We start from the raw sequence: 14,844 nt of genomic DNA on the forward strand, positions 1-14,844 counted from the left end.
CCCCTTGGCACCCATAAATAGAGAGTTTATTCATCTCGTTCTGGTGACAGAAGCAAACTATTGGAATCAAAGGCGAGGTGTAGCTGGTAGGTGTAGCAGGCTAGGTGTAGCAGGTAGGTGTAGCTGGTAGATGTACCTGACTAGGTGTAGCTGGCAGGTGTAGCCGGTAGGTGTCTTGTGCCATCATTCCTTCTCTGAAAGAACAGTACAAGGCAAGTAACACGGGAATAAACACAGAAGAAAGTGGAATCTGAGGGCCTTTTGTTAAGTTTTTGTTTGTTTGCTTTTGTTTTTTACCCAAAGTGAGAATCCTCATGTCCAGTAGTGGTGTTCAGATGTAGCAGGAAGCTTTCCATCTCTGGAGAGAGAAAGTCCCTCATCCCTTAAAGGGTGGCAATACTAAGTCGTGTCTCTTGCCACAGTGTGGTTTTGAAAGTTTTTAGTATAGTCATTGGGCATCTGCTGGTTAGTATTGACACTGCAGTCTCATTGCTTTTTAGGACTTTTCTCATTGGATGGGAGGATCTGTTTGTTTATGGAGCCAAGAAACAGCTCCTGGATTTACTCAGAAGTCTAATCTCCCATCTACGTTAACAGTCCTTCAGATACTTGAAGCCAGCTCTCATGAATTTAATAACTGCTTTCCCTGGGGCTTTTTTTTTTTAATTTCAAGAATAGAACACAGTAGACCATAAAAATGAGTGTTATCATTCTTCCCTTGGATTTTCTATGTAAATGTTGCTTAACATTTAAATGGTGCTGATTATAATTTGAGATATTAACAGATATGCCATTGTGTCCCTTCTGTTATTGTTTGTAAAGGAGGTTAAACACTGTATTAACTTCTGAGTAGTGATTTACTGTTGCTTTGTTAGAGAAAAATAAAAAAAGAAGTAAAATAATATAATTTGATATTGCCTTTGAGACTTTTCTGTTTGTGGAACTCTTCATTTCCCACCCAATTTTTTCTTCTTAAAGAGCATAAATGTATGTAAACACAGCACTCCACAAATGTGGAGCTCTCCTTGTCTCCTGGCTTATGCTGTTGTGTAATATCGCTCTATAACCATTAAGCAGCTGCTCTGCCTCAAAGACAGGCACATTTTCTCTGGTACATGAAATGAGTTCACTCTGAATCTCTCCAAATTACTTCAAGATATCTAGCCTTTGCATTAGCTGTTGAGATTTACGGTGGACCGTGTAGCATGGGAAACTGTGCCTCTCTAAGTCTGCATAGCCTGGAGGCTCCAATAGGCTTTATGGCCTCAGCAGAACCATGGTGTTTTGCTGAATCTCCGACTGTATTATTGCAAGATTCTGGACCCCCTGTGAGAAAGATCCTTCCCAACTATTTGCCCAAGTATTTGTCCTCTGCCTACTTGAGCAAGTACTATTAGTGGGCCAAGAGCTATGTCATTCATTCTTTTCTGTGCCTGTCTTAGGTGACTCCTGTCCATTGCAAAGGTTATGCTATGTGCAAAGACACAAAAAGTGCCACCACAAAACCCAGCTACCCATCACCGGCTTCCCACCCACCACCAGCCATTTGGCTTATTGTTAGGAGGCATTATTATTGCTGTTTGGCCATGTTCCCTTCACTTGTATCTCTCTATGAACGTGCCCATAGAGATCTCTCTGTGAGCAGAGCCCAGTGGGTGCTGTGGGGTTACATTTTATCAACTGGGTTCTGATATAGTTCCATTATTTTTCATAGTTTTGGTAAAAACAAATCTTGCATTTTTCCTTATAGATTTCAATTTCTTATCACGTATCACTACAGAATCATCATCATTTTGTGTTTGAATGCCTATTTTCCTGCATGAATTAGAATTGAGATAGTTCATCCCTCCCTTGTGATTAGGCTCAGAGTGTCCTCATGCCACCTGTCCTAATCCATGTGACTAAGAAGCCTTAACTACTCATGGAATCAACTTAAGATGATACTTATATTTTGAGACATTGTGTATTCCATGCGATATAATTTTTGTAAATATACTGTAAAACTCGTATTATCTTACTCATTCATCAATTTTGAATTATTTGTGTGTGTGTATACATGCACACACACGTACCCATCAAGGTTAGAGGACAACTTAGTTCTCTGCTTCCACTGTGTCGGACCTGGGAATGAGACTCAGGTTGCCAGGCTTGGGGACAAGTGACACTACCTACTGAGCCAGCTAAGTAGCCTTGTCACATAAATTTATTTTGCAAGCATTTTTATGTTCCTATTTGAATTTTTGGCTATTAATTTGTACTATATGCTTAAAATTATACATTAAAATACAACAGAACCAGGACTAATAATCTGATCCGAATTGTTACTTTTCATATTGTACCCAGAGTCCAAACTTTTGACATTCTAACATGTCATCTGTAAATGTATTGGGCCACATTTATAGATGTTTTGGGACCCAAACATGTTCAAGGGAGTGATGTAGCCAGTGCAATTATCCATCGATTTTATGCCAGCTATAGCTATCTTGATGTAAGATTACTAAGCTGTTAATTTATGACCTTGGTTTTAAAAGCTGAATTTTAAAATAGTGTACTGTGTTACTCTCTATATAGGCAATGATTCAGTTGCTGAGGGAGATATTGTGTAAAACAAAACCTAGTTACTCCCCTAAATAAAGGGACTGATAATGCAATGAAGAATTTAATACTTGAAAATGAATATCTTGGAGAATCTGAATGTGTGAAATGTAAAATTGGAACTAAGTAAGTTTGATGTGAGCACAGAGGATACGGGTTAGCTTGGTCAGAGAGTCAGAGGAAACGGGGTGGGGTGGGGGGCGGTTTCTCAGAACATGTGGCCATTCAGTGGGACCTTGAGTGTTGAAGGCAGCATGTACAGAGAGGGGGCCTTGCAGCCAGGACCTGCAGAGGAAAACAGTGCACAGGCTCCAGAGATGCTAAATAACGGATGAGTGTCTGCTTGACATATTAAATACCATTGCTGACCATAAAATAAAGTTTAATAAGCTGCTCTTTAAAGCCAACAAAACAGTGAAACCTCCAGGGTCCTAGAACATTAAAGCATCTTTGTTTCCATCTAAGAAAATGGAATCAATTGTCATTTTTTTTTTTTTACATTTATGACTTTTAACGCCTTTGAGAGTACTGGTTGCACACTCACTTCTCAATAATCTCTGAAACGAATTCAGGCTAGTGAAGAACTCATTGCTCAGGCAGTTTCCTACAATAGAATTGCATCAGCTAGGGACATTTTGTTATTCTCATAGAAATGTGTGTGTGTGTGTGTGTGTGTGTGTGTACGTGCGTGTATGTATTCATGCATGTATATCCAGAGTAGTGACTAAATTTGAGACTTAGGCTTCATCATCAAATGAGACTTTGTACTTCTTCTCTGTTCTTTCTAAAGGGTGAACACATTGAGCGTGAAGCTATGCTCCCCCATGCGTGGCTTCTCACACCGCTGGTGCCTGTGCAGCAATTTTACTTTTAGACACTCTGAGTGGCCAAAATTTCTAAGAAAAGTTTTGCAACTTATGTTATTCAAGGCTGTTTGTGCACAGTTCCACAGGAGCTCAGGGTTTGGCTATGCTGGATGTTAATGTAGTGCTCACATGCAGCTAGCATTTGGCATCGTTGTGGGGCAGGGTCTCCCTGTGTCACAGCTCACAGGGTATCCGTTTCTGTTCTGTTTCTGCCTCCTGTGTGCTGGGATTATTGGTTTTCTCCACTCTGCATGCTTCTACCCTGAGTTTAACGTTTTACCTTACCTTGAACGGATAATAACTCTGTGAAGTAGATAGTAACTCTATGAATTTTGTATCTCTCATTTATAGACAAGAGCCCTGAAACAAAATAAGATACACTTACATAGCCAACATTTCATAACAGGCAAACTGTGGCTGGGATTTGCCTCCCACATCTCTGACTTGATGGTTCTGCATCATCTTTCGGTACTGAATCTGACCCTTGGTCAGCTATGAAGTTGTGTTTTAAGTTCTATCTCATCACAGATTCTGAGACTCTGGGGCATTTCTTTTGTGGGTATTTCAGACTTTTGTGCTTTCCATGATTGCACTCTTGATAGAAATAAGAATTTTAAAACTTCTGAACACTGCGAGATGAACAACCAAACAGGCTAGGGTTTCCTCGGGGTCCTGGACATGACCACTGTGATGCACTGTGATGTGAGATGAACCAAACAGTCTAGGGTTTCCTCGGGGTCCTGAACTGGAGACCTCGACCACTGCGGGCCCTGCGCTTGTATATGGACCCCGAAGGCCTGGATTCACTGCCATCTGATGAACAGACATCTAGTTCTTGAAAGAAAACATGGGTAGGGGATCCAGTAGTAGGAAAAGTAAGGAAGACACTAAAAATAGACAAAGAAAACATTGAGGTTGGTGCATAGAAGAATTTACTGTGTCCTAGGTTTTGCTTTTCTGCTGAGAGACACCGGAACAAGGCTGACAACTCTGGTAGCAATGGCTCACTTTTCTGTGACCCCGGAAGGATTTGTGAAAGAATGGTGGTTTTGAGAGGTCTCTGAAGCATTTCCAACAAGGTGCTAATTGTGGTTGTAGTTTTCCTTTCTCTTTCGACCCTCCGCCTTTTTGAAGGTGGCCTTCCAGGTGTTGCAGAATGAGATGTAGTCAGAGTGCGTCCCAACCTTCCTAACCGCGTGTGACCGCCGTGGCAAATATGATCCCACCAATTCCAAACTTGGAAAGTTGATGGGGAATTCCACAGGCTATTTATGCCTTTGTATACTTCTTACCTTTGAAAAGCAGAGTCAGTTTATATTCGGGTTCTGCTCATACTTGTTTTTAGAATAGGCGTCCCTGGTGTTTGTCCTTGTCTGAAAGTGAATGAATTCTAGAATTTAACTGGCGCTTTTGCTCCCTGCTTCTGCTGATGTCTTCCTTTGATGTTTGTTTTCAGGATACCTCGAGGACAGTTTTGTAAAATCCGGAGTCTTCAATGTATCAGAGCTTGTGAGAGTATCCAGAAGTAAGTAAACTGTTTTCTTACTGCACAGTACACAGAATGATTAAAATCTTGAGTATTTTAAATCTTAACTACAATGCAAAAAGTAACTACATCGAAGTTCTTGAGTTTAAAATTCAAGATTTAAAGTAATCTTAAATTTTCTAATGAAACAAGTGAGCAGTTTATTTAATTTTGTAAAATATTTTTTGTTCAATTCATGAAAGCTTTCCATGATATAACACTAATGTTTAAGCTGTTTTTATTGGTCATCATATTGGTATTCATTCAGTTCAGTTCTCTCCGTGACCATAGATGGGCATTTATATCAAAGGAAGCGTGATTAATTAAATGTACTCGGTGTTGTTATGATAGCCCACATCGGTTTCCTGTAGATAAGTGCTTTTTCAGTTATAATGCTGTGGTGGGGGTTGGAGACATGCAGGATACACACGTTCACATGCCCTGTGTGAAGGGATGCAGAAATTAACTTTGCAGATTGTACTCGGATATAGATAGAAAGCATTGTTGTCCCAAACAATGTCCAATTGTCTACCCTAGCCACCTCACCTGAGGTACTGTGCTTGGCTGGCCGGATTGGGTTTTCCTAGGGTAAACTCACCTGGCGGGCCCCTTAAGCCAGGGGGAAGCTCTGATTAACCAGCTCTTGTTCTGTTGCTGGTGTGAGTAAATCCATCCAAGGTACCACCATTACTGCACTGTGGCATGCAAGGAAGGGGCTGCTTTCTTCCCGACCCCATCTCAGATTTCGATTGTTCACGTCACTTTGAGGGCCGTGCTTCTACTTCGTGTCTTGATAGACAGTGTTGTAGTCTGGGACTGCTGTCACTTCGATGGTCAGGTGGCACTCCAGTCCTTGTCTGTGTTCATCGCCAGTCCTCATGGGCACACATCTGTAATCCTGGCACTCCAGAGGCAGAGGCAGGAGGATTGCAACAAGTTTGAGGCCAACTGGGCTACTTAGCTAATTCCAGGCCAGCTAGGGGTGTATAGCAAGGCCTTGTCTCAAAACAAGCAAAACTCAAACAAAGAACACCAACACTGCCTTTTCATTTGTGTAACTCCAGAGTTTCTGAATGAGGGCCAAAGCCAACTGTGAAGACAGAGATAGTGAGCCTAAAGGGTTAGACTAAGCAAGGAGCTGCAGAGCCCTGTCTGGAAACTGTCTCTCCAAGCTTCCAAATGACTGTCTTTTGAACCATAGTTTCCCAGATTTCTGAACATTCCAGAACAAAAACAAAAGAATTTTGTTTATCAGAGAGTGACACAGGAACACTCAAGACCTTATGTGCCTTGTCTTTCCTGCTAGAATTCAGAGTGGATAAAGGTGTCATGGGTTCATTAACTTGGGAGCAGCATCAGGGATGGCTGTATATCCCCACAGCACTGGTGTGGGTATGTGGTGTGCACGAGGCTCCTGATGGTCTAGTCTGTCATCCCAGGCCACATGTGATTTTCAAGAAACCCTTGCCCCCAAGGAACAGGGTATTTGAAGTTGTTCCTCAGTGAGGCTGAGTCGTGAAGCTATGGGGCATAGGAAACTATTTTCTCGACTTGCACCATTTTAAAAGCTCCGTAATGGATTTTGTACCTTCCCATGAGAAGGCCAGTAGAGTCATCCTTCAGACAAGATTCACATAGTACCCCATTGTAAATAACACCGTGCCGAATACTGTCAAAGGAGAGCCACTTTGGGAACTTCAAGGGCCCAGAATGATATCTTGAAAAATTGACATTTCAAACATAAAATGTAAATTAAAAGTGCCTTCTCATAACATTTCAGAGACAAGGTAAATTTTGACATGTTTCATTCATTCTTAATTCATACTGTCACTTCTTAGAGGTTTTTAAGTTATGTGTCATAACAAACATTTCTGATTTGTAATTAGTACATTAATTATCCATATTCATTCCTTAGTTAATTTATTCAGCAAACATTTACTTTCTCCTCCATATGTAAATAGATGTCTCTGAGATGCTTGCAAGCCCTATTCTCCTAAGCGTTTTAATATATTCGTACTACAACCTTGTTTACACAGTTGAACCTCATTGTTTATGAAACAGGGGTTTGTTAAGTCAAGCTTTCTGCACAAGCTGTCTGTCGTGTGTCACAGGTTCTGGCTTCTTGATTCATGACCTGCTTCTGGTTCCAGCCTCTAGCATATGACCTACTGATGTACATATTGACTTTAGCTAATGAAGTCATTTAGTTTCAGGATAGTGATGACTCTGTTGAATTATATTTTCTCCAGTTTACAAGTTGGTTAAGGACAGCTTCTGGCATCTAAGAACCTACAGTAGCCAAAGTTCTTCGGTGCCTGGCTTCAAGAGGACATCAGCATTTCCAGTGTCCTTTTGCAGACATTGGCTTTCTTAGAGCTCTGTCTGGGAGAAGTGCTAAGAGACATGTTTGCATCTGCAGTGGGCTGTTCCAGAGGCTTAGTTTCAGGGAGATCTGGCGAACTTGCTCTTCTCCAATGCTCTTGTGTCGCTCAGGAAGTTGTGCGCTGTTTGAAGTTTTTGGTCATATTTAGTATTAATTGACTTTCTTTTCAGTAACCTCCCCTTTACTCTCAGAATGCACACTAAGCTTTTGAGTGTTTAGTCTGGGCCCCAACCACCTATTCCTGTCTAGCCTGGACTCTGTAGACAAGGCTGTCCTTGAGTTTATAAAGAGCCACCTGCCTTTGCCTCCTGAGTGGTCAAAGACATGCATCATCATGCCCGATCCATTTACTGCACACTATCCCCAGCATCTTCTGGCCATACACACTGGAGTGAATATTAAGCTACCTATATGCAATAGGAAGAAACTTGCCCAAGTACTGTTTTGAAAAGTTACGACATGTAAAATTCTAGTCATGCTAGCCATACATTGGGAAATAACCCGGGTTTTTGAGGTGGCCACAACAAAAAGCATGTTTAGTGGAGAGTGATACACACAGAGTCACACTGTAGACTTCATGTAGCTTGTCTCTTCTGACGGATTACTAGATTAGACAAGAGTGCGACCAGAAGTCTAGTAATCCCAGTCTGGAGTTGATACGTCTCTATTGTTCTCAGGCAGATTGTTCATGTTCTCAGAGACAATCATCTATCGACTTCAAACACATACCTGCTTCTCAGGTCACACAGACCAAGGATCTACGTATAAATTCTAAAGCATGTGTTACTGGGATGTAAGAAATTCCACATTTTCAAACCTCTGGCGTATTTCGGGCCACAGCCAAACATCAGTACCGTAGCTGTCTAAATAATTCAAATAACAATTACACTCAGCATAAAAATATTTTCTCTATAGAGAAGGTTCAAATATATGGACTAATTTAACCGAAACAATTAACCACTTACCAGAAGGCAGGGGCTCTGGCAGTCTGCAGCTGAGACTCTTCCTGCGGGTATAGATTTGCTGTATTTCAGTAGAGAGATCTCTCTACAGTCCGTGGTTAGTTCTCTGTGGTGAAGCACACACCTTTTAATCATACTTTCCTAAGAACATTTGAAGTTAGTCTTGACCTGACAGGTATAAAAATTCAATCAAATGGATAGACATGCACTTTAATGTTATGAAAAGCTCTGGGTGAGGAGACAGTCTTGAAAATTAACCACCCTCTGTAAGCCCACATTCAGCTGCGGGCAGATAGGAGAGGCTGTGGCCTAGAGGATTGTGTGTCTGAGTGGATTTCAAGGGCTTGAGGAATCTATCGCCAAGTCCACAGCGCTCTCTGAATGGAGCTACTGAAGGCTTGAGGGTTCAGCTGGCAATGCACACTGCTGCCTACTTCTTCACTTTGTATGTCATCTCTATTCTTGACTCTACTCCTACAGCCGTGGCAGTTTGGGCAAATCTTCCTCTGTTGTCTTGTTCCTTCTTCAAAACCCACTACAGATATGGCTTTTTCATAGTTGTTTTTGTTTTTGACCATTCAAGTCACTGCTTCCTTTCTTCCTGCTAAACCTACAGATTGTGATCATTATGCTACTCACTGGGGCAGATTTCCTGCTATCGCCACTGCTGGGGTATTTTTATGTTTGCACAAGTGTTTTATTTGCTCTATGCACTGCCCTGTATGTTATTGAGCCTGCCTCTGCCTCCCGAATGCTGGGATTAAAGGCATACGCCTGACTAACACGACTTCTTTTATCTCTAAATAACCTTCTTGCTAAGTTTCTGTCTTATTGTGTGCAAACTGAGGCACATTTTGTATAAGTGGCAGAGGGTTTGGACGGAAAATCTTACTATTCTTAGACTCCAGCCTATGGGTGAAGATACAATGGACAGTCATTTATAAAACCTTCCTAAAGGTGAATTTGCAAAACAGTTTGAGTTTTATTTCATATTCATAAGTTTTACTCATCCCGGCCCTAACTCTAGATTGGCTTAAATCAAATTATGCATATTATGCTTTTGTTTGAGACAGGATCTCACTGCACTATCAGACTGGCCTCAGACTCGCTTCATAGTCCAGTCTCGCCTTGACTTCTCTATTCTCCTGCCTTAGCCTCTCTAGTGCTGGATTACAGGTGTATGCCACCAGTACTTGTAACCATCATGGTTTCTATTTCATTCTAATGCTGTTGTTAGAATTAATATAGGATATCTTGAATCTTTATTTATGAAATATATATGTATATATGTATATTTAATGATGATTTAGTTCAGTATGAAGCATATCGTTTGGTTTTAGGTGATAGGAATCATTTGTTCTGCTCTGCCTACATCTATAACCTGGGGAATGACAGATGATGTAATGATTTCTAATATGGGGGAGTAAATGAAGAAGATTGGGTAGTGTGAGGAGGGGGAGTGGTAGCCAGGGATCTAGTGTGAATGTGCACAATAGCCAAACTTGACTAGAGGATTTGGGGTTTTACCTGCCGCATACAAGGAAGAGCTCATCTAAAGATAAGGATTTTATATCCTTATAAAATTTTATATCCTTTATAAAATTAGTGATTTTATATCTGAACAGAGATAATCATGAATATCACTTAACAACATTTCTTTAAAAAAAAATTTATTCCTCAGCACCCATAACCCAGGGAACTGGAGTCAACTTCCCAATCGGAGAAATCCCCAGCCAGCCATACTATCATGACATGAATTCTGGTGTGAACCTGCAGAGGTCGCTGTCTTCTCCACCGAGCAGGTAATGGCGGTGCTGCTGCCTGTGCTCTCACCCTTTATGTAGACAGGCGGGGAAAGGGGAAACACCTGTCTACTGATGATCCACAGACTTCGCGATCATTTGTTTTGTTAGTCATATTGTTTTAATATGCATATTGAATGTAATTGCTGTTCAGAGCACCTTAAAAGTCTCTGAGGGAGGGGTTGGAGATGAACCATGAAAAGATATTAAAGAGAGTTTGTCTTTTGATATGAAATATAATTCTGCATCTTAATCTTGGCAACTTTAAAAGTGATACTGGGGCTTAGAAAGATGGCTCAGTAGCTAAGAGCGCTTGTTGCCCTTACAGAGGACCTGGGTTCCACTCCCAGAACCCATATGGTGGCTTGCAGCCCTGTGGAAACTCCAGTTCCAGGGAGTACAGCATTTGCTGACTTCCACGGACACCAGGCGTGCACATGCTACACATACAGGCAAAACATTTATACATATAAATAAATTAAAAAAAATAACATGTAGGTGATACCGCTGCCGCGAGGCCTCGCCCTTAGCCAATGCATCCTGGTAACTTCACTGTGATGTCACATCTGCGCTTGAGATAATGGAAGACGAAAAAGTGTCATTCCCCTAGCCATAAAGATAAAGCTGATTTGAAACTTCAGTATTCATTTGATTGAGATTTTCTGACTAAATCAGCTAGCTCTTCTGGTACCCGTGAAAGCCTCAGCTGCTCTGAGACTGGCTTAGCCAGGGTTTTCTTCCTCTCCTACCCTTGTAACTACCATTCAAGATGGCCATTACAGATGTGGGGTGTTTCCTTTTAAGCTGTATCCTTCATGTATGAAGACCTATCTCATTTCCAGAGCATTCAATACAGCCACAGGCTAGCATAAGAAGGTACACGGATTCCAAAAAAACAAGCATGCATTATGCTAATTTTTAAGAATAAAAGACAATCTGGGAAAATATTTTTCTATATTCTTTTCAGTAATGGAAGCTAATTGTCTTTGAATAGTTGTGAGAACATGTATATTTGTGTTTATAAAGTAAGGTCGATTTTATAACATTTATAACTCAACTCTATTTTCATATAATTAGATTGTATATCAAGATAATTGGGTTTATTATCACTGAAATTATCTCTTAAAAGTGCTTTAATTTTTCTAAATTTAGAATGTGAATTATGATTTTTAAATTTCCTCCTTTGGATCCATATGTTGTCAGCACAGGTCTTTCATCCTGGCCGACCTTTGGCCATCAAAATAAGCAGAGCTTGAAGACATTTCTCTGTTGCTCCTTGTAGAAATAAATTTTCCTCCATTTTTTTCCATACTGCTGCTGACTCATAGTAGAAGAGAATTACATTAACGGGAGAACTTAAAAAATATGCATAAGCTCTCAATTTGGATAGTTTTGGGTAGAGACGAAAGCAATGATATCATTTCTGCTAAGCTTTAGCATGGGGAGAAGTTGTCATGTTCAATCATGTCAGTACTCCGGGGATTGTCAGGCCACAATTAACCACGGTCTAACTACAAGGAAACAAGATGTACGCAGGCTTCAAGGGTTTAGGCATGGAGCCCCCTGGCTGGAAGACCTTCCTCCTGGTGCGGCCCCTTCTGTTCACTTGTCCTGGGCAAATTTACCGAATTTCTCCAGATTTGTTCCCCTGTTTATTAAAAATGGGGACTTAAGGTTTGCATGCAAGTTTTTGAGATAATCTACAGTCACAAACTTTGGTGACATTACATTTATTAACAACACATAAAATTAATTCAGGTGATATTTTGTGGTTGTTGCTTAAGAACATAGGTTCAAGTGAGAATTCTTTAAGTAAAAGACAGAGTCTTCATTCCAGAGTCAATAATGAGATGTTTACTGGGGTACTGGTTGGAGCCTACCAAAGCAGAGGATCCAAAAGGATCATTCATGTCATAAAACAGCTTTTAATCTTCGCTGTGACTTTTCTGGGTCATAAGTAGGTCGTGTTTTTCCACTCAAAGTATTTCCTAAACACACACCATTTGATTGGACAATAATCATTTTTCAGGTTGATCTTATGAATAAAGAACTGGTAGTCTAATTTTTCTAAAAAAAAAAAAGGTAAAGAACATGGAATACTCACAACTAGTAAAGTTCTAGAAACGGTCTTCATGCTATTAATTACAAGGTCAACACTAATAATTAATACTTAATGAGTATCTTCAAACTGCAAGCCATTTAACTGAGAGCTTTATGGTTATTAACTCACTTCATCTTCTCAGCCAAACCCTTTAAACTGGGTTTTATTATTTCCACCTTACAGGTGATTAGCTGAGTTTAGAAAGGTTGAGGAACCTGCTATTGGATCTAATAAATGACTTGGTCAAAATGAGGGATTTCTGGACCTGTTTCACTGCCCACTTCCATTGCCTCATTCCCCAGTTAACAGTAAGGCAGTGCCTTGTCTGTGGCCAATGCTGTCAGCAGTATGAATATCCAAAACATAAGACGACTCAGTGCACCTTGACAAAATTTCAGTGTTAGCAGAAAAGACACATTGAGAGTTTGCTTGTAATAACTGAAGTTTCTCTGAAAGAAACCTGAAAATGTAATTATACCAAACATTTTTTATTAGGTAGGGATAGATGGTAAATATAAGAATAGGTAGTGTGTGTGTGTATTGTATGTATATAGTGAATGAAACGTTCACTATTCCTATGGATGTCTTGAATGCTCACCATTCTTTCAAACTATCACTTCAACTAGGATTTATGGAAGTTTTTTTTTCTATTTGTTTTTTTTGTTTTGTTTTTTTTTTGTTTGTTTGTTTTTTGTGTTTTTTTTTTTTTTGAGGCAGGGTTTCTCAGTAGCTTTGGAGTCTGTCCTGGAGCTAGTTCTATAGACCAGACTGACCTCAAACTCACAGAGATCCACCTGCCTCTGCTTCCCGAGTGTTGGGATTAAAGGCCTGCACCACCACAGCCCCCCTGGAAGCCATTTGTGTGTGTGTGTGTGTGTGTGTGTGTGTGTGCATGTGCGTGTGAATGCTACACATCTTTTCAGGAATATTATTAATGCCATTATCATTCTATTTTAACAGCAAAAGACCCAAAACTATATCCATAGATGAAAATATGGAGCCAAGTCCAACAGGAGACTTTTACCCCTCTCCAAATTCACCAGCTGCTGGAAGTCGAACATGGCATGAAAGAGATCAAGGTGGGTAAGAAGATGCCTTCAAGGCATCAGAGTCTATGTAATATTGCCTATTTTACTTAGTCACATTGCCATTGTTCTTCAGTTCTCAGTAGTCCTCATTGTCCATTATGTTCAGCGAGACCGGTTTTGTCCCATGCTTTTTCAGTCCCCGGCCAGCTGGCTTTGGTGAGTTTCCGATAGAACATCCCCATTGCCTCAGTGTGTGGGTGCATCCCTCGCAGTCCTGAGTTCCTTGCTCGTGCTCACTCTCCTTCTGCTCCTCCTTTGGATCGTGAGACTTCAGTCCAGTGTTCCAATGTTGGTCTCTGTCTCTGTCTTCTTTCATCGCCTGATGAAGGTTAATATTCAGGGGGATGCTTATATGTTTTTCTTTGGGTTCACCTTCTTATTTAGCTTCTCTAGAATCACGAATTATAGTCTCAATGTCCTTTATTTATGGCTAGAAACCAAATATGAGTGAGTACATCCCATGTTCTTCTTTTTGGGTCTGGCTTACCTCACTCAGGATAGTGTTTTCAATTTCTGAGTACTACTCAGCAGTAAAAAACAATGACTTCTTGAATTTTGCATACCTTTCTTTTAAAAGACTTCCTGTTAAAAGATTTATTTATCTTTGTTATGTGTATGAGTGCTTAACTTGTATGAATGTGTGTGTGCCATCTGGATACCTGGTGTCTGTGGAGACCAGAGAGGGCATCAGATCCCCTGGAACAGGAGTTGTAGATTGTTTGAGCTGCTATGTGGCTACAAGTATTCTTAAATGCTAATGCATCTCCCCAGCCCCTCTTTTATGAATTTAACTGTAAAGATGCAGGACCAGGCACTGAGGAGGGGAAGCAGTGTCAGAATGGTTATTTGTGCTGTGAACTTGGTACCACTGATGGGAAAGTGGGAAGTGTGAGAGGTTCTTTTTACAGAAGGGTTGGAAAGCCAGTAGGGAGTTTGGGTTTTGAAACTCTCCGCCCATCCAGTCTTCAGGCAGTAGACACGGTTTATCAGGAAGCAGTGTTTCTACCTTCTGCTTCATCTCCATCAGTAACTTGCCAGTGCTGTTGGGAGAAAAGCATCAGTCCCACACTTGACCGCAGGCTTACACGCTGCTTTTCATGCCTACTGGCATCTGGGCCTATGGCTTGTTTGGATTTTGGAATGCGATGCCCAAGAACTTTTTTTAGAAGACATGCCTTCTGAAGTGTTCTTTCCTAGCTTTCTTCTGGCAAATTTCTTAATATCCTTAATGGCTCATCATGCACTGAGAAGTTTCAATCTAAATTCATTTTCCTGCTTTTGTGTATTGGTAGCCAGTATTACTCTTTCATTGTATTCATAATATATAATTCTGTATTTATATATTGTTTAGATATATCTATACCATGGTTTTTGTGTTTTGGGTTTTTTTTTTTGTTTGTTTGTTTGATTTTCTTCAAGACAGGTTTCTCTGTGTAACAGTCCTAATTGTCCTTGAACTAGCTCTTGTAGACCAGGCTAGCCCCAAACTCAGAGATCCACCCAACTCTGCCTCCCAGGTGGT

The 14,844-nt window shown here is 40.6% G+C and overlaps 1 protein-coding gene across 4 annotated transcripts in view; it reads left to right on the forward strand.

Annotated features, from left to right (window-relative positions):
- The window catches only part of Nfib (nuclear factor I B), a 213,453-nt gene that overhangs the window by 141,807 nt on the left and 56,802 nt on the right, over nucleotides 1–14,844 (forward strand). For all 4 annotated transcript variants that reach the window (XM_057784587.1, XM_057784588.1, XM_057784586.1 and 1 more), the window contains exons 4-6: nucleotides 4,918–4,986; nucleotides 10,013–10,133; nucleotides 13,195–13,313. In XM_057784587.1, coding sequence (XP_057640570.1) covers nucleotides 4,918–4,986; nucleotides 10,013–10,133; nucleotides 13,195–13,313 — 309 coding nt within the window. The remainder of the gene's footprint in view (nucleotides 1–4,917; nucleotides 4,987–10,012; nucleotides 10,134–13,194; nucleotides 13,314–14,844) is intronic.

This window comes from Chionomys nivalis, chromosome 11, assembly GCF_950005125.1.
Source record: "Chionomys nivalis chromosome 11, mChiNiv1.1, whole genome shotgun sequence".
Taxonomy (NCBI): domain Eukaryota; kingdom Metazoa; phylum Chordata; class Mammalia; order Rodentia; family Cricetidae; genus Chionomys; species Chionomys nivalis.